Genomic DNA, 25865 nt, shown 5'->3' with positions numbered 1-25865 from the left:
AAAGTATGATACAAGCCTAACCAACACGTGCAAACCCACAAACTGCAAATGCTCAATGCCCAAGCCCCAGCCCCTACTCCAATAACAGTATAGAAACGGGTTAGTTTCTCTCATTTCTCGGATTTTTCAGCTGTGCCTAAATGTGTCAGTGAGACAAGTGTCTGCATTTCTTCCTAAAATAAAATTGCACTCAGTTTCTCTCCCCGCTGTACCTGCCAAAACGTTGGCTATCTGGGTTTGGGCAGCTGCTGCGCACGAAGCGGCCGCGGGGAGGCAGTGTGGGGCCGTTCTCTGCCCAGTGCTTGTTGAAGGGGACGAGCTGACTGCTATGTGTGTGTGTGTTTGAGAGACTGAGGAACGCGGAAAGAGCAGACTTTGCAGTTTGTGTCTCACTCCCCTACGCCTGCCTCTTCCTACAATCCCACTCTCATTAACTGCACCCCATCATTTTCCAGGAGCGAGAGGAGGAGGAGGAGGAGGCTGTATAAATATATTTATGATATAAGTAACTGTTGCTGTCCTGGAGCAGGGGTCCCAGAGACAGGGCTGGCTATAAAGGGTACTGCTAGCAAGGCAAGTTCTCGCTTGAGAAAGGACTCTCCTGTTCGATTTGAGCATTGTTTCCAGCGCGTTTATTATGCCAACTGAGAAAGAACGAGTTTTCAGAGCACTTAAAGACTTAGTGCAAAAACCTGGGAATGGGATCTGTGCTGACTGCCAACTGCCAGGTATGTTCTGACCAGTCTCTCTGTATTGGCTACATTGGAAAGTTTGTGTGTGTGTGTGTGTGTGTGTAAGATAGATCCAAGAGAGCAACAGGTCATTGCTGACTCTATTAAAACAGATCTGTTCTTCCCTGCAACTTTACTGATTTTATTGATCATCCAGCTGGGTAATGAACTGGGAGGAAGTTGGTCGACTTCAACCGAGAGGCTCCTGAAGGGCTCAGGAGGAGAAATTGCAGAATTGTTCTACCACAGAAGCAGGCCATTCAGCCCATCTTGCCTGCACTGGCTCCTGGAGTATATTGACTGCCAAATTTGTGCCTTTTTGCCCCTTAAGTCCCTGCTCATTGTTTCAAACTAAATAATCATCTAATTCCCTCTCAAATGTCTCAGTTGAACCAGGTTCTGAGGAAGGGTCACCAGACTCAAAACGTTAACTCTGATTTCTGTCCACAGATCCTGCCAGACCTGCTGAGCTTTTCCAGCAATTTCTGTTTTTGTTTCTGATTTACAGCCTCCTTAGTTCTATCAGATTTCAATTGAACCAGCCACCACCCCCACTTCCAGGCAGTGAATCCCAATCCCAGGCCGCTCGCTGTCGGATACAACGTTTTCTGTCTCGTGCACACCTCAAATTTGCTTCTTTTGCAAAACACTTTAAATCTGTGGCCCTTCTGGTTTTCAATTAGTTTACAGTCAGAGAATTGCTGATGGCTGCATCAGAGCACATCAAGTTCCATGTGTGGAACTGATCAATGCCACTATAATACCAGGGGAGTGCTGCATCACCAGAGGCCTCAGTATCTGCACCGGGCCCCACTTTCCTCTCTCTCGTGTCTGTAAAAGATTTCTAGAGCACATGATTCAATGACAAGTAGAGCGCTTCTTTCAAATTGCCTGAGGTAATATTTATCCTTCAACCAGCTTTACCCTGGGTCCTGTTTTATATTCATTTACAGGGTGTGGGTAGTGCTAGATAGGCCAGCAGTCATTGCCCAAAGGGTAGTTAAGAGTCGACCACATTACTGGGGGTCTGGATCCACATGTAAACCAGACTGGTAAGCATGGCAGATCTCCTGTTATTAGTTAACCACACTGGGTCTTTTTTTTAGATTTGACAAGTAGATACAAGGTCTCCATTAGATCAGCTTTTACTTCATTCCAGATTTCTTTTGTTATTTTATTGAATTCAAATTTCACGACCTACCCTGGTGGGATTCAGACCCATGTGTCAGGGATATTAACCTGAGGTCCTGCATTACTAAACCACTGACATTGTCACTACACTACCGCCCCAGCTGCTGCTGCGTGTGGGATCTTGCAGTGCACAGATCATTGCTGCGTGTGGGATCTTGCAGTGCACGTCATTGCTGCGTGTGGGATCTTGCAGTGCACGTCATTGCTGCGTGTGGGATCTTGCAGTACGTAGATCATTGCTGCGTGTGGGATCTTGCATGCACAGGCCATTGCTGCGTGTGGGATCTTGCAGTGCACAGGCCATTGCTGGGTGTGGGATCTTGCAGTGCACAGGCCATTACTGGGTGTGGGATCTTGTAGTGCACAGTCATTGCTGGATGTAGGATCTTGTAGTACATGGTCATTGCTGGATGTGGGATCTTGCAGTGCACAGGTCATTACTGCGTGTGGGATCTTGCAGTGCACGGTCATTGCTGCATGTGGGATCTTACAGTGCACAAGTTGCGTGCTGCGCTTTCTGACCTCAGAACAGTGACTGCACTTTGAATTTTTCTTGTAAGTAAAGCACTTTGTTGTCAATCAGGGCCCACCTGGAGTCCCTGAGGCTGAGGGATGTTCTTTGGGGAGTTGTGTCATCCAGTGAGAGGGCCCAGGTCAGTGCCTGCAGCTCCCCCACACACTTGGAATCGGTAAAGGAGACCATACAGCCTGTCATCTCTGTGCTAGCCCTCTGAAGGGTCCATCCAATCGCTTGCTCTTTTGCTTTCTCCGTGTCAGGCATTTATCCATTGTCTTTTTTCAAAGTTCCCATTGAATTGCCTTCCACCGCCCTTTCAGGCAGAATGTTCCAGAACACAGCAACTCGTGACAGAAAAGTGCTTTTCCTCTTGGTACTTACGCCAGTGACCTTAAATCTGCTCCAACCAGTTTGCTAAAAGGAACAGGAGTAGGCCATTCTGCCCATCCAGCCTGCCCCTCCATCCAATATGATCATGGCTGATCGAACACTTCAATGACTTTTGCCTTCCCCATCCCCATAAAGCTGTACACTACTGGCAATCTGAAACATGTGGGCAACTGTTCTCCATATTTATTCCCTCAAAACCCCTCATACATTTAAAACTCTTCCATCGAATCTGCTCTGAACCTTCTCTTCTACACAGAGAGCAAGCCTAGAGTCTCTGGTCACTTTGTCCAGAGCTAAGGCTTACTGATATAGGAACAAGAGTAGGCCATTCAGCCCCTCATGCCTGTTGCATAATTCCATGAGATGATGGCTTATCTGAAGCCTAACTCCATATACCTGCCTTTGGCATATACCTTTGCTTAAAAAGTTATCTATTTCAGATTTAAAGTTAACAACTGAGGAAAGCTTAAAGCTACAGACAGCCTGGGAAAGAGCAAAAAACTCCCTTCTGTTACATCCCGGACTCAGTTCCCTTCAAGAGAGACAGAGAGAGAAAGAGAGAGAGACTGGGGAGACTGGGAGGCTAGAAAATAGCAGAAGTTCCGAACAAATACTTTGTGTCTGTCATTGCAATAGAAGTCACTAAAAGCATCCTAAAAGTGGGCAATCAGGAGGCAAAGGTAGGAGAAATTTTTAAACAGTCACCAACGCGAGAGAAAATGTTCTGACAGCTGACCAGTTCTCTAGTCTTGATAACCCGCAGCCTTGGGTCACTATAGGAATGGCTGCCCAGAGATACTGGGTCCAGTGGTTGTAACTTTACAAAATTTTAGATTCCAGAATGTTCCAGCAGTGTGGAAACAGCAAGTGAAACGTGACTGTATTTTTTAAATTCACTTGTGGAACATGGGCATGGCTGGCCGGGCCTGCATTTATTGCACAGCTCTAGCTGCCTTTGAAATGAGTAGATCGCTGGGTCATTTCAGTGGTCAACCATATTGCTGTGGGTCTGGAGTCACATGTAGGCCAGACCAGAGAAGGGCAGCAGTTTCCTTTCCTAAATAGTACTAGTGAACCAGATGGGTTTTTCCAACAATCGGCAATGAATTCCAGATTATTAATGAATTGAAATTCCACCATCTGCAATGGCAGGATTCAAACCCAGAAGAAAGGAGGAAGACAGAAAGCAGGAGTCTAACAGTTAGTATTAGGAAGATTCTAGAATCCTTTGTGAAGCAGGAAATATCAGGAAGTTTAGAAAATCATCGTACAGTCAGGCAGAGTCAACAGTCTCATTTGTGAAAGAGAAATTATGTTGAGAAATTTGATTGCTTTCTGAGGAAAGGCTAGACAGACTGGGTCTGTATCCTCTGGAGTTTAGAAGAGTTTAGACTTAAGTGAAACCTTTAAGATCCTGAAGGGAATTGACCAGGTGGATGTTGAAAGCTGTTTCCTTTGTGGAAGAATCTAGGATTTAGCGGTCATTGCTCAAAAATAAGGAGGTGCCCACTTGAGACAGAAATGAGGAAGTTTTTTTTGTCTCAGAGGGTTATGAGTCTTTGGAATTCCCTTTGTCAAAAGGCAATGTTTGCAGAATATTTAAATATTTTTAAGACAGAGGGAGATAGATTCTTGATTACCAAGTGGATGTAAGATTATTGCGGAATATGCAGGAGCTATAGGGAGGGGCTGAACAGGCTGGGGCTATTTTCCCTGGACCATCGGAGGACGAGGGGTGACCTTATAGAGGTTGATAAAATCATGAGGGGCATGGATAAGGTGAATAGCCAAGGTCTTTTCCCCAGGGCAGGGGAGTCCAAAACTAGAGGGCATAGCTTTAAGGCGAGAGGGGAAAGATGTAAAAGGACCCAAGGGGCAACTATTTCATGCAGAGGGTGGTGTGTATATGGAATGAGGTGCCAGGAGAAGATGGTGGAGGCTGGTACAATTACAACATTTGAAAGGAACCTGGATGGGTACGTGAATAAGAAGGGCTTAGAGGGATATGGGCCAAATGCTGGCAAATGGGACTAGATTGATTTAGGATATGTGGTCGGCATGAACAAGTTGGGCCGAAGGGTCTGTTTCCATACTGTACATTTCTAAGACTCTATGAATGTAGAGTTGAGGTTACAAATGAGATCAGCCATGACCTTATTGAATTGGGGAGCAGACTAGGTGGGCTGAGTGGCCTGCTCTTGCTCCTTGTGTTTGGCGTATTAAGGTTCTTAGAGGATAAAACAACAACGTCTCCATAAACGTTACCATTCGCACCATTAAAATGAAACTAAACTCAAAGCTGTAAACTTTTACAGTGAGCACATTCTGTAAAATGAAAACCTGTCAATAAAAGGGAATCAGTTGATGTAGTGCACCTGGATTTCAGAAAGGCATACAATAGGTTGTCACAGAAATGTACAATGCACAAGACTGGGGCTCATAATGCTGTGAATAATGTATTAGCGCGCATAGAGGATTGGCTAAATAACTGGCAACAGAACAACCAGATCAACAGGTCATTTTCAGGTTACCAAATGATAACCAGTGAAGTCCCACAGGGATCAGAACAAAGGCCACAGCTATTTGCAATTGGAATTAATGACTCAGATGTAGGGTTGGGTATACTGTCGCTGGATGTGCTGACAATGCAAAAATACAAGGAAAACAAGTTGTGGGGAGATCATAGACACACTGTAAAAGGTGATATTTAGGGTAAATAAGTGGGTAGACATTTGACAAAATATGAGGAAATGAGAGGTTGTCCCCTGTGGCAGGAAGAATGGAAGCACAGATACTGTCTACATGGAGAGGGGTTGGAGAAAAGAATAGCATCCCTGCAGAGTGGAAGCAGGCCATTCAGCCCATTGAGTCCACACTGAGCCTCTGAAGAGCATCCCACCGATACCCACCCCGTCGCTATAGCCCTGCACCCACCATGGCTAGCCTGCACGTCCCTGGACATTGTGGGGCAATTTAGCATGGCCAATCCAGCCTAATCTTTGGGCTGTGGGAGGAAACCCACGCAGACACAGGGAGAACATGCAAACTCCACACAGACAGTCACCCGAGGATGGGGTCAAACCCGGGTCCCTGGCGCTGTGAGGCAGCAGTGCTAACCACTGAGCCACCGTGCTATCCGTAAGAATAAGGCTGTACAGAGGGAGCTGGTACCTCTTTAATGAAGGACAGAAGTTGTTGTGTGGGGACAGCAAGTCATTAAGAAGACAAACTGAATTTACGTTGTTATTCAAGGGAGGTGGAGTAGAAAAGTGTCGATGTCTTGTTGCAACTGTATAAGGTATTGGTGAGACCACACCTAGAGAACTGTGTATAGTTTTGGTTATCTCATGAAAGAGGGTTCTCCTGGCAAGGGAAGACATTCAGAGAGAGTGTTCACTCAGCTGAGTCCTAGGAAGAAGGGCTCTTTTGAGGAAAGGTTGACCATATTTTACCGATACACATTGGAGTTTAGAAGGCTGACGGGGGATCTAACTAAAACAAATTAAACTTTTAAAGGGCATCTTGACAAATATATGAACAGGATGGCACTAGAGGGATACGGTCCCCGGAAGGGTAGGGGGTTTTAGTTGTGACGGGCAGCATGTCGGTACAGGCATGGAGGGCCGAAGGGCCTGGTCCTGTGCTGTAATTTTCTTTGTTCTTTGTTCTTAAATATGATTCTGAGGGGCAAAAGCAAAAACACAAATTGCTGGAAAAACTCAGTAGGTCTGGCAGCATCTGTGGAGAGAAATCAGAATTAACGTTTCAGTGGACCCGAAATGTGAACTCTGCTTTCTCTCCATGGACGCTGCCAGACCTACTGAGTTTTAACAAAAATTGCAGTTTTTGTTTCTGGTTTCTAACATCCACAGTTCTTCTAATTTTTTTTGATTCCGAGGGAGCTTGATCAGGTAGACATGGAGCAGGTGTTTTGTCTTGTAGAGGAATTCAGAATCCTGGTTTTAATAGAATGGGTTGCCCATTTAAAACAGCGATGAGGATGAATGTCTTCTCTCAGAGAGACATTAATTAATCTTTGGAATTCTTTACCCAAAGAATTGCAAAGGATGAGTCATTGAATATATTCATGGCTGAGATCAATAAGTTCCTGAATCACAGAGCGTCAGATATTCAAGGGAGCAGACAGCAAAATATATTTTTGGCCAAAACAGCTCAGCGTTGGATGATGGGATAGCAGGGTGGGTTCAAAGAGCTGAATGGCCTACTTCTGGTTCTATTTTTTTTTGCTCTGACATTCAATTTCAAAAGTTCCCATCTTTGTTTTCTAAGGTCCCTGTGGCTTTGCCCCTCCCTATCTCTGGCACCCCCTCCAGCCCTATGTACCCTCATAGATGACTACAATCTCTAACTCTCCCCTCCAGGCTGAATGAACACACGTGGGAGAACTTGTTCTGTTCGGTCAGACAACAACGACTTGCATTTAGATAGCACTTTTCACGCAGCAAGACTTTCCAAGGTGCTTCATAGTAGCAATTACCCAGCCTAAAACTGACACTAAGACAAAGACGGAGGTATGAGACCATGTGACTCAAGGCTTGGGCAGAGGTTTGGAATGAAAGAGCACCTTAAAGGAGCCAGGAGAGGTGGAGAGGGTTAGGGAGAAAATGCCAGATTTTACAACCATGTGAAGGGAATAAAATCGGGAGATGTGGAAGAGGCTCGGTTAACAGGGGATCAAGGCTCAGCTCATTGCAAACTTCGGAAAGATGTCTGTTTCTTTCTGGATGTAAGCAGGGATCTCAGCTCCAGTTGCACAAATTCTCTGGATGGCATTTTTTTTAGCTTTTTTTCTCAAGCCCATTGGCTTGAGTGTAAAATTCTCCAATGTAACCTGTAAATGTTTAGAACACAGTTGGTTTCACTTGGTGTATTAAGATATATCCTGTGGTAACATAGAGTTTTTATTGACACAGCTGAAGCTGGGATTATCACTAAGGTTACATATTTTGTCTCATGCACCGGATGTAATATGAGGATGAAAGCGACTCTACACTGATTCCACTGATGTACAGTCACTAGTTTAACTCCATAGGAACAGAAATAGACCATTCAGCCCATCAGGTCTCCTCCATCATTCAAAGAGATCACAGATGATTTGATAATCCTCAACCCCACTTTTCTTGACTTATCCTCAAAATGTTTGATTCCCTTACTGATTAGTAATCTATCAATGTATCTCAGCCTTGAATATACTTAATGACCCAGCCATGACATCCCTCTGTGGTAAAGAATTCCACAGACTCACTACCTTCTGAGAGAAGAAATTCCTCCTCATCTCTGTGTTTAATGGATAACGTTTTACCCTGAGGTAATGCCCTCTGGACCTAGACTCTCAAACAAGGGGAAACAATCTTTCTGCATCCACCTTGTCAAGCCCCCTCAGAATCTTGTGTGTTTCATTAAGGTCACCTCTCATTCTGCTAAATTCCAAGTCAGTCCTAACCTATTCAACCCCTTCCTCGTAAGAAAGCCTCTCCACATCCAGGATCAGCCTGGGAAACCTTTTCTGGACTACCTCCGATGCTGGTATATCAGTTATGAAGAAGGGTCACTGGACCTGAAATGTTAGCTCTGCTTTCTCTCTGCAGATGCTGAAATTTTCCAGCATTTCTGCTTTGAAGTCATAGAATAATTCAGTCTTACAGCGCGGAATCAGACCCTTCGGTCCAACCTGTCCATGCTGACCAGATATCCTCAATTAATCTAGTCCCATTTGCCAGCTTTTGGCCCATATCCCTCTAAACCCTTCCTATTCATGTACCCATCCAGATGCCTTTTAAATGTTGTAATTGTACCAGCCTCCACCACTTCCTCTGGCAGCTCATTCCATACACACACCATCCTCTGAAAAAGATGGCCTTCTGGTACTTTTGAAATCTTTCCCCTCTCACCTTAAACCTATGCCCTCTAGTTTTGGACTCCCCTACTCTGGGGAAAAGACCTTGTCTATTCACCCTATCCATGCCCCTCATGATTTTATAAACCTCTATCAGGTCACCCCTCAGCCTCTGATGATCCAGGGAAAGTAGCCCCAGCTTATTCAGCCTCTCCCTGTAGCTCAAACCCTCCAGTCCCAGCAACATCCTTGTAAATCCTTTCTGAACCCTTTCAAGTTTAACAGTATCTTCCCTATAGCAGGGAGACCAGAATTGTACGCAGTATTCTAAAAGTGGCTGTACCAATGTCCTGTACAGTCCCAACATGACATCACAACCTCTGCACTCAGTGCCCTGGCCAATGAAAGCAAGCACAGCAAACGCCTTCTTCACTACCCTGTCTACCTGTGTCTCCACTTTCAAGGAAATATGAACCTGCAGCCCTAGGTCTCTTTGTTCAGCAACACTCCCCAGGGCCCTACCATTAAGTGTATAAGTCCTGCCCTGATTTCCCTTACCAAAACGCAACATCTCACATTCGTCCAAATTAAATTCCATCTGCTACTCATCAGCCCATTGGCCCATCTGATCAATGTCCTGTCATCTCTGAGTTAACCTTCTTCACTATTAAAAAAGTTTTAAAATGGACCTGTTAGTGTCTTTGTGCTTTGCATTGGTGGGACTTGAACTCATGGCCCCAGAGTGTTCGCCTGAATTAACCTCTAGACTACTAGCCCTGTGACATTATCGCTGTGTCAGCACCTCCCCTCTACAAACGCTGTGAACATGCTGACATTGCTAACCTAATTCTCTTAATGCCCTTCAGGGTGATGTCTGGGAGGATGGTAGCTTTAGGGGTAAGGTCACTGGACTGGTAATCCAGAGACTCGGAATAATGTTTTGGGGACAAAAACTGAAATTGCTGGAAAAGTTCAGCAGGTCTGGCAGCATCTGCAGATCTATCAGTTTTCAATGCTTTAGGGACATGGGTTCAAATCAAATGATGGAACGGACTAGATGGGTCTACCATCCTCCCAGACATCACCCTGAAGGGCATTAAGAGAATTAGGTTAGCAATGTCAGCATGTTCACAGCATTTGTAGAGGGGAGGTGCTGACACAGTAATAATGTCACAGGGCTAGTAGTCTAGAGGTTAATTCAGGCGACTAGATGGGTTGAATGGTCTAATTCCGCTTCTATGTCTTATGGTCTAAATCCCAACCTGGCAGCTAAAGGGTTATCAAACTCATTGAAGAAATCCGGAATGTAAATCTAACCTCGGTGATGGGGGACATGTAAGTATTGTTGACTTTCAAGGAAACCCACCTGGTTCACTTATGTCTCTCTGGGAAGAAAAACTGCCATCCTTACCTGGTCTGGTCTACATGTGACTCCAGACCCACAGCAATGTGGTTGACTCTCAGAAGCAAACCGCTTAGTTCAAGGGGCAATTAGGGATGGGCAACAAATTCTGACCTTGCCAGTGATGCCCACATTTTTTAAAAAACATTCCTTCACTCAAAGGATCGTGGGAATCTGAAAGCCTCCCACACGTACCCCACCTCTCCCACCCAAATCTCCAGCAATGTAGTATTGAGGTTAGGAATGTTAACTGTCAGAATATTAAAGGTTGTAGAGCCAGGGGATAACGTGCAACAGACACGGAGAAAATCAGCAAGCCTGGCAATATCATCTGTGGAGGGAGAAACAGTTAATGAGTGGTACAGTGGCTCAGTGGTTAGCACTGTTGCCTCACAGCAGTAGGGACCTGGGTTCGATTCCACCCTCAGGTGACTGCCTGTGTGGAGTTTGCACATTCTCCCCATGTCTGTGTGGGCTCCAGTTTCCTCCCACAGTCCAGGTTAGGTGAATTGGCAATGCTAAATTCTCCATAATGATTAGGGATGTGTAGATTAGGTGCGTTACAGGGGATGGTCTTGTTGGACTGAAAGGCCTGTTTCCACACTGTAGGGATTCTACGATCTTAACATTTCAGGTCCAGTGACCATTCTTCAGAACTGTTTCTCTCCTCACAGACACTGACAGTTCAGTATTCTCCATACCTGTTTCAGATTTCCAGCATCTGCAGTACTTTTGCTTTTACTTGAGTGACAATGTGTAGTTCAAGGTCAAGATACAACTGAGTTCCAACCCAGGTGAATGGTTGAACAGACTTTGAGGGGCTGATTGGCCTCCTCCTGTCCCATACATTCAGGCTGTTAGTGCTCTTTCTCTGTTCCCTGTCTCCAGTTTGGGCACAGTTCCACAAGCTGCTGTCTGCTCCATGGTGCCTGTACATGTCTGATCAGCCAAGATGGGGCTTATGTCTCCCAGGCAATTCTTTCATTTGACATTTTGATTAGTCACACCCCAGCTAAGCCTCACCCACAGTTCATTGCACTCAGACTTTTAAAGCAGGGAGGGACTGGATAGCAATCAGAAGGCAGAGAGTTATTTTTCAATGTCTGAACTCCCTCACCCACATTCCAGGTCCCAGGTCAGAGGCCCTGGGATATTGCACTGAGGAATATTGGCCCATGACTGGGAGCAACTCCCCTGCTCATCTCTGAGTTAATGTATGTACTTTTCCATCCATGTGGGAGAGTGTGCTCATCTGAAAGATAGTGTCTCTGCCAGAGCTGCACTCCCCTCTCAGTGTGGGCAGTGGGAGTGTCATGGAATCCCTACAGTGTAGGAGCAGAGCATTTGGCCCATTGATTCCATACCTATCCTCCGAAGGGAATCCCACCCTGTCCCTGTATTCCCCATGGCTAACCCACCTAGCCTACACATCCCTGAACACTACGGGCAATTTAGCATGGCCAATCCACCCTAACCCGCACATATTTGGACTGTTGGAGGAAACCAGAGCAGGAGGAAACCCACGCAGACGCAGGGAGAATGTGCAAACTCCACACAGACAGTCACCCAATAGTGGAATCGGACCCAGGTCCCTGGCGCTGTGAGGCAGCAGTGCTAACCACTGAGCCACCATGTCAGTCTGGATTTTGGACTTCAGCCTCTGGAGTGGATCTCATCTCCAAACCATCTCAATCAGGGTGGAGAGGGTCAACCACGCTGAGTCGTGCCTGACAGAGGGAGCAGAAGGTAACATAGTCAGGAAGAAGGAATGGGTCATGAATGTTCTCCGCCAACCTGCTCTTCAGCTGGTGGTGTCTACACATGCCTTCACCCACCTTGAGTTGGGTACCCATTTTAGCCCACTGCGCCCCAACCACCCTCCGTGACCACTGCACTCAGATCCTGACCTCTCGAGCATCCATGAATTTTAATCACTAGCAACTCTGCTTTCAGTGCCCTGGGCCCCAAGCTTTGAAATCCTCTCCATAAACCTCTCCCCATACTAACCTCCACCACCCCCCCTCCACCATACCTTCTCCTGAACAAAACTCAATCTCTTCAATGAAGATTTTTGGCACCTGTTCTGCTAATCCCGTCGTGTCGAGGTTTCTTTAATATGGGAAAGAAACCAAAGAACTGCGGACGCTAGGAATCCAAAGTTGCTGGAGAAACTCAGCAGTTCAGGCAGCATCTGTGGAGAGAGAAAGCTGGGCTAACATTTCGGGTCCAGTGACCCTTCTTCTTTTGAACCTGAAACGCTAACTCTGTTTCCGTCCACAGATGCCGCCAGACCTGCTGAGTTTCTCTGGCACTTTCTGTTTTTGTTTAATACTGGCTCTGGTGAAATGCCTCAGGGTGCTTTGCTGCAGTAAAAGTAGTCATTTAAATGCAAATTGTTGTTGATTGTGGATTGGAAAACCAAACAGGAATGTTGAGATTGTAAGAACTGCCGATGCTGGAGTCAGAGACAACACAGTGTGGATCTGGATGAACACAGCAGGCCAGACAGCATCAGAGGAGCAGGAAAGCTGACGTCTTGGGTTGGGGCCCTTCTCCAGAAATGAGGAGGGGGAATGGAGATGGGAAATAAATAGAGAGAGGAGGGGTGGGGCTGGGGAAGGTAGGTGGGATGGTGGTAGGTGAGTGCAGGTAGGCAGTGGTGGGGATTGGTCAGTGAGGTGGGAGGAGTGGATAGGTGGGAGAGAAGACGGACAGGTCAAGGAGATGGGGATGAGAGGGAGGGTTGGTCATGGGATGAGGTCGGGGGTAGGGAGATTTTGAAACTAGTAAAGTCCACATTGAGACCATCAGGCTGTAGTCTTCCAAGGCGGAATATGAGGTGCTGCTCCTCCAGTTTCCGGGTGGCACCGTTGTGACACTGGAGGAGGCCCAGGATGGACATGTCGCCCAGGGAGTGGGAGTGGGGAGTTGAAGTGGTTTGCAACTGGAAGATGTTGTCATTTGTTGCGAACAGAGCGCAGGTGCTGTACAAAACAGCCTCTGAGCTTCCGCTCGGTCTCACCGATGTAGAGGAGGCCACATCGGGAGCAGTGGATGCAGTAGACAGGAATGTAGTTTGGCAGTGGATTTACACTGCAGTTTACCACAGAAACGGAACCTGGGGAGGTGAAAGCTGATGAGGGTCCAAACGCTCGTTGAGATGTTGGTCCTTAATTGAGGTTGGAGGGAGCTGATGAGACTTGTGAGCCTCTACAGTATTTAATAAGGAAGTTTAAACTTGGCTCCCTGAGGCGCTGAGCGTGCTATCACATTGCAGGAATCTTCTTGCTCCATTCAAACAGCTCAGTTCAGTGTCACTATGCTGTGGTTTGCACAGTGAATCATCTGTGTCACCGACCAGAGCACATCAGTTATTTTGATCCCATCTCTCTCTCATTATGACTGCACGGAATCAAAAAAGAACTTGTGTTTTGAAGCGAGTTTTTTGTTTGGTTTTTCTCAGTATCCCAAAGAGATTCATAGCTAGCAAACAACTTAATGAAACTGTTCACCATCCTTCCCTCTGACAGCACCTTCCAAACCCTCAACTTCTAATATCTCTATAGGACAAGGGCACCAGATACATGGAAACACCAGCCCCCTCCCCCTGCACGTTCCCCTCCGACCACTCACCATCTTGACTCAGAAATATATCACCGTTCATTCAGTGTCGCTGGATCAAAATCCTGGAATTCCCTCCCTAATGGCATTGTGGGTCAGCCCACAGCACATGGACTGCAGCGGTTCAAGAAGGCAGCTCACCCCCACCTTCTCAAGAGGCAACTTTAATTTAATTTATTTGTGGGATACAGGTGTTGCTGGTCGGGTCAGCATTTATTGCCCATCCCTAGTTGCCCCTTGAGAAGGTGGGGGTGAACTGCCTTCATGAACCACTGCAGTCCATGTGCTGTGGGTTGACCCACAATACCATTAGGGAGGGAATTCCAGGATTTTGACCCAGCGACTGTGAAGGAACGGCGATATATTTCCATGTCAGGATGGTGAGGGGCTTGGAGGGGAACTTGCAGGGGATGGTGTTCCCATATATCTGCTGCCCTTATCCTTCTAGACGGAAGTGGTCATGAGTTTGGAAGGTGCTGACTGAGGATCTTTGGTGAATTTCTGCAGTGCATCTTGTAGATAGTACACACTGCTGTTACTGAGCGTCAGTGGTGGAGGGAGTGGATGCTTGTGGATGTGGTGTCTATCAAGCGAGCTGCTTTGTCCTGGATGGTGTTGACCTCCTTGAGTGTTGTTGGAGCTGCCCCCATCCAGGCAAGTGGGGAGTATTCCATCACACTCCTGACTTGTGCCTTGTAGATGGTGGACAGGCTCTGGGGAGTCAGGAGGTGAGTTACTCACCACAGGATTCCCAGCCTCTGACCTGCTGTTGTAGCCACTGTGTTCATGTGGTGAATCTAGTTTGAGTTTCTGGTCAATTACAATCCCCAGCATGTTGATAGTGGAGGCAATTGAGGACAAGCAAGAAAAGCTGGCTTTGCCAGAGATAAAACCATAAGATGTAGGAGCAGAAGTAAGCCATTCAGCCCAGAGTCAGCTCTACCATTCAATGGGATCATGTCTGATCCAACAATCCTCAACTCCACTTTCCTGCCTTTGGACACTCACCTACACTTAATTTAATTTACTCACAGCACACTCTTTCTTGTTACTTCGCCTCTCAAACCTCTCTCTCTCCACCATACTCTTCAAACCTTGCTATCTATCCACGTATCAGACCATGATCCCTCTTTGCTTTTCAAACTCTCTCTCCGCTATCATCCTGGACACACTCCCCCTTTCCACCTCCTTCCCTGATGAATGGACAATGAGGTGAGGTATTTAGGAGGATTTCATATCCTTAGCAAACTCCCATGCGTGACAGCAAACTGCACTTCACAATTATAGATAGAATTCTAATCCTTAACCCCAACACCACAGCTCGCCCAAACAGCTAACAGAACCTATCGTCCCTGTTGATAGATTCCAAGTGAGCTGGTGAGATAGAAACCAAAGCACATTTCCTTGCTTTGGAGAGCGTTTATTGACTGACTCAGTCTTACATTTCTCATTTCATACTTCAGTGACTCCCTATTTAAATGGGCTTAAAGACAATTAAGACCAACCAGCTGATACTCGTAACATCATCCTTAACAAACCTTAATAATGTTTCACCAGGCAATAACATGCAAACCCCCTACCTCCCCACCTCTACCCCTTGACCTTATGTCGATTCTTCAATAGAGTTGGCAGTGTTCTTGGTGGAGTCTATTGAGATCAAAGACATGAATCTCGCCACCTTGGTTCAATTCAATAATGGATTATCCATAGAGTCATTGAGAAACACCTGCTCAGGGGCTCGAAGCAGCAACTGGCTGAATTCTGGGGAGGAACAAATAGGCCATTCATTGGGGAATGCCCCATGTTTCCACACATGGGGCCGCACAGTGGCTCAGTGATTAGCACTGCTGCCTCACAGCACCAGGGACCCGGGTTCGATTCCACCCTCGGGCGACTGTCTGTGTGGAGTTTGCACATTCTCCCCGTGTCTGTGTGGGTTTCCTCCGGGTGCTCCGGTTTCCTCCCAGAGTCCAAAGATGCACAAGTTAGGTGGATTGACCATGGGAAATTGCCCGTAATGTCTGGGGATGTGTAGTTTAAGTGGATTAGCCATGGGAAATGCAGGGTAGCTGGGTGAGATGCTCTTTGGACTGAATGGCCAGTTTCCACACTGTGGGGATTCTATGGATCTGTTAGTTTGATAACATGCATCTCACTTGTATTGCATGTGAATATAGTTTTGTTACATTTAGTATCTGGACTCTGAAGAGCTCTTGTGGTGCCATGGTAGTGTCCATACCTCTGAACCAAGCAGAGGGGGTTCAAGTCCCACCAGATAATAACATCTCTGAGCATATTGATTAGGAAAATACATACCTGGCATCAGTCTAGTCTCTTTTTCAGTGTGATCACTACATTAGTTTATATAACAGTGTCCAGCCTTGCTAATGATGCCATTATCCCCACAAGCACCAATCCATGGACCCATCAGATCAACGTCCAATCATTTACATCTCGCAAATATTGTTCCTTTTAGATTTTGGAGCACTGTGTCCAGTTGTGCTCGCCCTGCTGTAGGAAGGAGATTATTAAACTGGAAAGGATGCAGAAAAGATTTACAAGGATGCTACCGGGGCTTGGAGGATTTGAGTTACAAGGAGAGGCTGGATAAGCTGGAACTTTTTTCCCTGGAGCATAGGCGGCTGAAGGATGACCTTGTAGAGGTTTCTAAAATCATTAGGGGCTACATAAGGTGAACAGCAAAGGTCTTTATTCTAGGGTGGGTGCGTTTATAGGTTTAAGGTGAGAGGGAAAAGATGTAAAAGGAACCTGAGGAGTAACCTTTTTACACAGAGTGTGGTTCATGTGCAGAATGAACATCCAGAGGAAGTGGTAGATGCAGGTACAATTACAACATTTAAAAGACATTAGACAGGCTCATGGAAAGGAAGGGTTTAGAGGGACATGGGCCAAATGCAGAGAGATGGGACTTGTTTAGATTGGAAAACCTGATTGGTATGGACGAGTCAGGCTGAAAGGCCTGTTTCTATGCCATGTGACTCTCTGAATCTGTAAATGTACCAATAATTTTCACTTACATACAAGCCTTGGGTGCAGCAACTCTGAGCCCACATCCTTTGGAATTTGATTGTGCTGGCTGCCAGCCTGTTTCCCACGCTAATGTTCATGCCTGGGTGTATTTGGACGGAGAGCATGTGGTGTCCCTTAATACTCGCGAGGCATTGAGAGAGAGCTGCGCGTCGCAGGGAGACAGTGTCATTTCCCCTTCCAACTCCACTTCCATTTAGCCCCCTCCCACTTTCCCCACCTCTCCCTCACCTTCTGATGGTTTTAATTGCCCACAATATCCAGCTGGACCCACAAGACAGATTTACTGGAGGCTGGTTAATCGATGGGGAAAATAAATGTCATGTGATTTGGTGATGGAGGAAAAAAAAATTCACTTGTGTGTAAAAGCCCTTCTACATATAAGAAAAAAGGCCACATCCCAAGAATAAGTTAACAAAACCTATAGTCACTGTTGTGTTATAGCATCATACAGCACAGAAACAGACCTTTTGGTCCAACCAGTTCATGCCGACCATAATCCCAAACTAAACTACTCCCACCTGCCTGCTCCTGGCCCATATCCCTCCAAACCTTTCCTATTCATGTACTTATCCAAATCTCCTTTAAACATTGTAACTGTACCTGCATTCACTGCTTCCTCAGGAAGTTCATTCCACAAGTGAACCACGCTGTATAAAAAAATTTGCCTGTCATGTCTTTTTTTTAAATCTCTTACACTCTCATTGGAAAGTTGTCTGCCTCTAAATGTAAGGCTGAAGGGTTCTGCTTCTCACTCTGATAATAGGTTAATGAATATCTCATCAGCCTAACCTGCTGCATTGGGAGGGCATGGGTACACTGTAAATCCGCTCATAATTCCTGTCATTCCTGGAGGGTGACCAATTACAGCTTGTCTCCTGCAGACACATGTACTTGCCCTGACAGGCTGAGGTAATTGTGTGAGCCCAAGGTGGGGCCCACTTGTCAGCACTCCCAGATGCTCATCTCTCATTTCCTCTGAGCAGGCCTCTGGGGAGGTGACTCTTTGTGGGTTCTAGGCGTCCCTACTGAGGGGCATTTTTGGCAGCTCTGCCACTCCCCTCCACCTTCTCCTCAACTCTGCGACTTACTGTTGGATCTACTGCGGTATCTGTGTTGTTCTGGGTTGTATCATGCGCTAGTTACAAAAACAACAAGCAATCAAATATGATGCTCAGAACAGAGACAGACATTAAAAGTTGGCAATATAAAGCACGCTGTTTTCAAGCCTATCAAACACTCTCAGGACAGGGACAGCACGGGGTTAGATACAGAGTAATGCTCACTCTACACTGTCCCCATCAAACACTCCCAGGACAGGGACAGCACGGGGTTAGATACAGAGTAAAGCTTTCTCTACACTGTCCCCATAGAACACTCTTAGGGTCAGTTAACAAACCTTAACAGTGTCTGACCAGACTGGAACAGGTCACCCCCTTGTGTTGATGCATTCATAGAGTTGTTCTCAATGGAGTCTATTAAACTTTGTTGAATTTTGTTGAATTTGTTGAATTATGAAGTTTCGGCTGTGTGCTAATTTTGGATTCTGTCTCCCAGAACCTGAATGGGCCTCAACCACTCTCGGAATCTTCATTTGCCTAAAATGTTCGGGGATTCATCGGAACATTCCTGATGTGAGCAAGGTCAAATCTCTAATTCTGGATCCTTGGGATGATTCTCAAATTCAGGTAAAAAAAAACAGCCTGGTGCTTCAAAGTGAAGAGCAAGTTTCCCATCCAGTCATCGACTCACACTCGGTTTCATGATATTCAGTTCGGGCTGGCCCAATGTTAATTGCTCATCCCTAGTTGCCCTGGAGAAAGTGGTAGTGAGTCACCTGCTTGAACCGCTGCTGTCTGTGTGTTGTAGGCGAAGACAAGCATTGGTCCCCAGATGTTGGCTTGTCAGGAGGACTTTACAGGGTCAACAGGGCTGTGTTAGCTGTTGACCACTGAACAGAAAAATAACAAGGAACTGCGGATGCTGGAAATCAGAAACCAAAACAGAAACTCAGCAGGTCTGGCAGCATCTGTGGAGCGAGAAACAGAGTTAACATTTCGAGTCCAGTGACCCTTCTTCAGAACAGACCCAAACCTTTAACGCTGCTTTCTCACCACAGATGCTACCAGACCTGCTGAGTTTCTCCAGCAATTTCTGTTTTGGTTTCTGTGTTAGCTGCTGTTGTTTCTGGTGCCTGGGTCACTGTTAGGTGGTCCATCCGGCTTCATATCTTTGGTCAGACTCTGTTGTGGTTTGATACAGTTCCTCACTCGGCCATTTCAGAGGATAGTTAAGAGTCAGCTGCGTCGCTGTGGGTCTGATGTCACATGTAGGCCAGACTGGTGGATTCCTTTGCCTGAGGAGCATTAGCGAACCCAATGAGGGGTTTTATAAAAATCGACAGTAGTCAGCACAAGGCTAGCTTTTAATTCCAGACTTTTGAATTCAAATCTTGCTGAGTGCAAATTTGCTCCTCTATTTCTGACATCGCAATGATAGTGTACGCTTTCAAAAAAATACACTTATTTGGTTGTTAAGCACTTCAGGTCATTTTGAGTTCATGAGGGCACTGCAGATATCCCAGTTCCTGTTTTTGTTTGCTGTTGATCTAGGTGCATGTCTTTTAAACAGGTCAGGAATTTGCATCTAAACAGGAATCCAGACACCAAGGAAAAGTCACCCCAGCTGAGGTAATACGTCTGAGGCACATGTCGGACTAACCCTGAGGTTTTATATCACTGACTTGCCAGCGGCATTCAGTTCACTTGAGTCCCACTATCTGGTCAGTGCATCCAGCTCACACATGCAAGCTAAACCACAGCTCACAGCCAGGAGAGCTACAACAACAGCTCACATAAAGCATGCGACTGCATTCGTTCTCTTACTCGATCTCTCTCTCTATCTGTCTGTCTCTCTCTGTAATTCTCTCCTTCCTGCTCTGTTACCCTCTCTGTCTGTTCATCTGTCTCACTCAGTAACTCTTCTGTGTTTCTCTCCCTCTCTCACTCAATAATCCTATCTCTATAACTTTTCATTCACTAAACTGCATCTATGCAACTATCTGTCTCACTCTTGTACAGAGGAACTGTCTCTCAGTAATTTTCTCTGCTATCTTTGCAATTCTCCCCCTCGCCCTACAAATGTCTCTCTGTCCCTCTCATGCAGACTGGAGCTGTCTCTATCTCGTGCTCTCACTTTTCCCCAGCACCATTGTTCATTTTTCCATCTTCTGTTTCCATTCCTTCCTCCCAGCTTCTGCGGCTTTTGCATTTTGGTTTCTGTCGCTTTTATTGTTTGCACTCCAAGTGACTACCACTTGTTCTCTCTCTCTCCAAATGTCTGACTCCCTCTCTCATTGCCTTACATTTAGATAGCACCTTTATTATTGTAACATGCCCCAAGTCGCTTCACTGTAAAGTCAAATGGCCATAGTCCCACATGACTGGAGGGTTTGAGCTACAGGGAGAGGCTGAATAGGCTGGGGCTATTTTCCCTGGAGTGTCGGAGGCTGAGGGGTGACCTTATAGAGGTTTATAAAATCATGTGGTGGAATGGATAGGGTAAATAGCCAAGGTCTTTTTCCCCAGGTCAGGGTAGGGTAGGGGAGTCCAAAACTGGAGGGCATAGGTTTTAATGTGAGAGGGGAAAGATTTAAACGGAACCTGAGGGGTAATTTTTTCACTCAGAGGGTGGTGTGTGTATGGAATGAGCTGCCAGAGGAAGTGGTGGAGGCTGGTACAATTACAACATTTAAAAGACATCTGAACAGGTACATGAATAGGAAGGGTTTAAAGGGATACGGGCCAAATGGGACTAGTTCAGTTTCGGAAATTTGGTCAGCATGGATGGGTTGGGCCAAAGGGTGTATTACCGTGCTGCGTCCCTCTATGACTGGTGGTGAGGGTCATCACGCCTCAGGCGATGGGTGAAGTAGGAAAGGAGACTCCTTTGTGATAACCTCAGCTGGTGTAGGAACTGAACCCACGCTATTGGCATCTCTCTGTGTCACAAGCCATCCATCCAGCAAACTGAGCTACCTCAGCTCCCTGCACAGGAGAGATTATAAACTCCTGGCACTGAGCTACATAAGAAATGAATAACTCAGGGTGGGAAAGATGGGAGCTAGGTCTGGAGCAGCAGTTAAAGTCTGCACACAGTGAGGCCGAGGTCCCCCAGACAGCGTCCTTCATAGAATCTCTACAGTGTGGAAGCAGGCCATTCGGCCCATCGAGTCCACATGACCCCTCCAAAGAGCATCTCACCCAGACTCACCCCCTCTACCATATCCCTGTAACCCTGCATTTCCCATGGTTAACCCACCCAGCCTGCACATCCCTGAACACTATGGGGAAATTTAGCACGGCCAATCCACCCTAACCTGCACATCTTTGGACTGTGCGAGGAAACCCACGCAGACACAGGGGAGAATGTGCAAACCCCACACAGACAGTCGCCCGAGGGTTGGATTGAACCCGGGTCCCTGGTTACAATGGCAAATTCCTGAGGGCTGATTTCATCCTGACGGAGCTCAGCAATCTGGGGCAGGGGGGAGTGGTTCTGATGGCAGTCAGTGGGGGTGGGGTGAGGGGGCAGAACAAGGCTTGCCATTCAGCCCCACCTCACTCCCTGCTCTGGGAAGCCAGTGGGAGTCACCATATTTGAAATTTTGGCAACTTTATGTCTAATTTTGGCTTGAAATAGGCCCTTAGGAATTTGGGCCTCACTGCCAAGTTCAACTTTATTGTCCTTCCCTAATTGCCCGAGAGAAGGGGCACATAAAATTTCCCACACAGTGCACTCTCTCTTTCTCATTTACTCTGTCCCCCCTCTCTCTCTGATGAAGAGTCACTGGACTCGAAACATTCACTCTGTTTGTGTCTCCATAGATGCTGCCTGACCTGCTGAGTTTCTCCAGCACTTTCTGTTTCTGTGTCCCTCCCTCTTTCTCATTTACTCTGTCCCCCTTGTCTCTCATCCACACTGTTCCCTGTCCCTCCTCTCTCCCTCTCTCACTGTCTCATTCTCTCTCACTCTCTCACTTGTTTATTATTCTCTCTCCTCTCTCCTGTCTCTCATTCACTGTTCCCCCAAGAGAGGGGACAGAGGAGAGTGTAGTGGCCATCACTAAGGATAAGGTGCTGGGGAAGCTGGAAGATCGAACGTTGGATATATCACCTGGACCGGGATGGACCATAAGCCAGAGTTCTGAAGGAAATAGCTGAGGATATTGTGGAGGCATTGGTGGTGATCTTTCAGGAATCATCAGAGTCAGGGAGGGTCCCAGAGAACTGGAAAATGGCAAATGTAACAACCCTGTTTAAGAAGGGAGGGAGGCAGAAGACGGGGAACTTATAGGCCAGTTAGCCTGACCTGAGTTGTCGGTAAGATTTTAGAGTCCATCATTAAGGATGAAATTACAGAGTACTTGGAAGTGCATGGGAAAATAGGGCTAGATCAGCATGACTTCATCAACGGGAGGTCATGCCTGACAAATCTGTTAGAATTCTTTGAGGAAGTAATGAACAAGTTAGACAAAGGAGAGACAGTGAACTTGATCTATTTGGATTTCCAGAAGATCTTTGACAGTATACCGCACTGGAGGCTGCTAAATGAGACAAGAGCCCATGGTGTTAAGGGCAAGGTACTGGCATGGATAGAAGTTTGGCTGACTGCAGAAGGCAGAGAGTAGAGATAAAGGGGCCCTGCAGCCTGCAAGCTGCATTGCTACTCCACCACCATCTGGGAATGGACCTTGGGCCCTCTATCTAAGGAAGGATGTGCTGGTGTTGGGGGTGTCCAGAGGAAGTTTACAAGAATGATCCCGGGGAATGAGGGTTTGTCATATGAGAGATTGTAGACTTTGGGTCTGCACTCAAAGGAGTTTAGAAGGATGAGGGGGTGACCTGATTGAAACTTACAGAATACTGAGAGGCGTGGATAGAATGGACATGGAGAAGGCGTTTCCACTCGCAGGAGAGACTAGAACCCAAGGGCACAGCCTCAGGGTGAAGGGACGACCCTTTAGAACTGAGATGAGTAGGAATTCCTTCAGCCAAAGGGTGGTTAATCTGTGGAACTCATTGTCACAGATGTGTTCTTGATTAGTAAGGAGTTTAAAGGAATAGGCAGGAGAACGGGATTGAGAAACATATTAACCGTGATCAAATGGCTGAGCAGACTGGATGGGCCGAATGACCTAAATCTGCTCCTATATCTTATGCTTCCTACCACTTCTCTCTCTCTCTCTCTCTCTCTCTCTCTCACACACACACATGCACACACAGACACGCACGCGCACACGCACACACATATTGTTTCCCTCTCTTCTCTTCTCTCTCTCTGTTCCAGTCTCATCTCACTTGGCCCCTTTAATTTTCTGTCTTTGTGCTTTGAAAACCTCTTCTCCTCCATATCATGAGATAAATTCTGAAAATATCTTGTTGGTGGTTTGGAAATAAATTTGGTGACCGTGGAGAGAGCAGATGTAACCGCAGAGTGACAGGACACAGGGGGAACCATGCAGACTGAGGAAATGTTGCATTACGTCTGCTGTTTTAAATATCTTTGCTCAGCAGAAGACCAAATGAATCAAGCAACTCATCATCTGAGGCACCTGCCACACAATCTGAATCGACTGCAGTCTGAACCATGGATCTAAAGTGAAGATATAGGATAGGAAAAGGGCCATTCAGCCCATCGTGTCAGTTCTGGCTGAATAAACTAGCCCCAATCAGGGTTCCTGTGCTGCATGGGGCAGATCCAAGTCCCTTTTAAATAAATTTTGGGTTTCCACCTCAACCACCAATTTGGGCAGTAAGTTCCAGATCCCACCACCCTCTGGGGAGCAATGTTTCTCCTTGTGCCCCCTCTAATCCCCAGCCAATCCCCTCAGTAACTGAGCTGTCTGCTAGGGCGGAGACAGGTCTTCACTGTCCACTCTATCCATGTCCCGCATTATGTTAATGAAGTCACCCATTGGCGTCCTCTATTCTAAGGAAAACAGCACCCCCCAGCCTATCCAAGATTTCCTCAGTGATGCAATGTTGAAGCCCTGGCCAACATTTTTGTAAATTTCTGTACTTTACAGGAAGCCCATAATCGCTGTTAAGAATACTAGAACTGTACACAAAATTCCAGATGTGGCATAACCAGTGTGTGATACACAGTCCCAGTATTATACACCTACTCTTGTAATCAATACCTCACCCAACATATAGGAAAGCCTTCTGTTGAAAGTCTGAATCAGCTACAGTCTGAATCTCCTATAAACCAACACAACTTCAGACTGAAACAGCTACAGTCTGAACCTTCTATAAACCAACACAACTTCAGACTGAGACAGTTACAGTCTGAATCATCTCTGGAGCAACACAATCTCTGACTGAGACAGTTACAATCTGCATCACCTCTGGACCAACACAATTTCTGACCGAAACAGTTACAGTCTGAATTGGCTACAGTCCAACACAACTGCATATGAAACAATTACAGTCTGGATCACCTATACACCAACCCAACTTCAGCCTGTAACAGTAACAATTTAAATCAGCTACAGACCAAAGTAACTTTAGACTCAAACAATTATGACCTGACTCGGCTGCAGTACAACACAGCTCCAGACTAAAACAATTACAGCCTGAATCAGCTACAGACCTACATTACTTCAGACTGAAACAATGATAGTCTGGCAGTCGGCATAACTGGATGGAGAGTTTGTAATTTTGAATTGGTTATTATCTCATACAGTTATAGCCTGGGGAAGTGGGGAATGTGGAATCACACAGAGGAGTTTGCTGTGTAAAGGTTTGTGTGATTACAAGGTTTCTTCATGTCAGAGAGTCTGATGTGTGATTTCAAAAGACTATTAACATGGAGACATCAAATTCTCCCTACCCATTCTCCTCAAGAAAGTTGCTGACATTTATACAATGCCTTGAATATACATTAAATGCTCAAAGGCATTTCACAGGGGCATGGAGAGAAGACCAAACCAAGAAACAGTAAGGAGGTGGGTTTTAATGGAGAGAGAGGGAGAGATTCATATAATCAGAGATCCTGAGATTCAGAGCTTAAGGCCAGCCCAGGGAGTGGCCACCAATGTGGAAGTGGTAGGGTTGGGGACAGGAATGGCAGAATAGGGGTGGGAGGAGTTATAGAGTCACAGGAACATATAGTGATTTGGGAGGTGCGGCCATGGTGAGATTTAATTCCAAATCACAGCTCGCTGAGGGTGGGGGTGTGGGTGCTTTTTACAAACAGCCACTTTCCCCCAGTATCTCGGCCATGCTGCCTGTGAGACACTGGTCCAGGGAGAGTTGATGTTCCAGGCAGCACAGTCCTCCCTCTGAGTCTGGTACCTCCAGTCAGCGAGTGGGACATCTGTATGAAACAATAGTTGGGAACTCTGGGTGTTGCGATCCTTACACATCAATGCATTTGAAGCTCAAAGGTTGGAGATGAGGAGTGAGATGCTGTTTAGCTAACAACAAGATTCATGCCATTGGGTAACAGTGCGTGTTCCACTTTCTCATTGGACACAGAGAGGTAGCGTGCCAGGGGATGGGGGGTTTGTGGGTGAATGATGAGCCTGTAGCAGGACTGGGGGATGGGTTTTGAACTGGGACGTCACATGAGAATACACCCAACCAGAATGGTAACCTAACCTAATGGAAACTGAACGAGCTGGGGATGCTGTAAATCGGGAACAAAAACAGAAGTTGCTGGAAAAGCTCAGCAGGTCTGGCAGCATCTGTGAAGGAAAAAAATCGAAGAAATGTATTGGGTCCAGTGACACTTCCTCAGGGGGATCAGTTCTGAGGAAGAGTCACCAGACCCGAAACATTAACTCTGACTTTTCTTCACAGATCCTGCCAGACCTGCTGAGCTTTTCCAGCAACTTCTGTTTTTTTCCCTGGTAACCTACCCTGTAAGGTTTGCAGCATCCCAACAGGGACAAGTATTGCTGGCTCCCCTATTGTCACTGGGTCACAATCCTGAACTGGTCCGTACACCGCTCTGGTCCGTACGCTGCTCTGGTCCGTACGCCACTCTGGTCCCTACGCCGCTCTGGCCCGTACGCCCTCTGGCCCGTACGCCCCTCTGGTCCGT

At 46.5% G+C, this 25865-nt stretch overlaps 1 protein-coding gene across 1 annotated transcript in view; it reads left to right on the top strand.

Annotated features, from left to right (window-relative positions):
* Positions 1–355: 355 nt before the first annotated feature.
* LOC109922882 (arf-GAP with dual PH domain-containing protein 1-like) overlaps positions 356–25865 on the top strand; it is a 91016-nt gene continuing 65506 nt past the window's right edge. The window contains exons 1-2 of the mRNA XM_048617376.1: positions 356–728; positions 18315–18445. Of these exons, the coding sequence (XP_048473333.1) occupies positions 638–728; positions 18315–18445 (222 nt within the window). The 5' untranslated portion in view covers positions 356–637. The remainder of the gene's footprint in view (positions 729–18314; positions 18446–25865) is intronic.

The sequence above is a fragment of the Rhincodon typus genome, chromosome 37 (genome assembly GCF_021869965.1).
Source record: "Rhincodon typus isolate 14 chromosome 37, sRhiTyp1.1, whole genome shotgun sequence".
NCBI lineage: Eukaryota > Metazoa > Chordata > Chondrichthyes > Orectolobiformes > Rhincodontidae > Rhincodon > Rhincodon typus.
The sequence above is the reverse complement of the archived record's forward strand: the minus strand, read 5'-3'. Positions and strand labels throughout refer to the sequence as shown.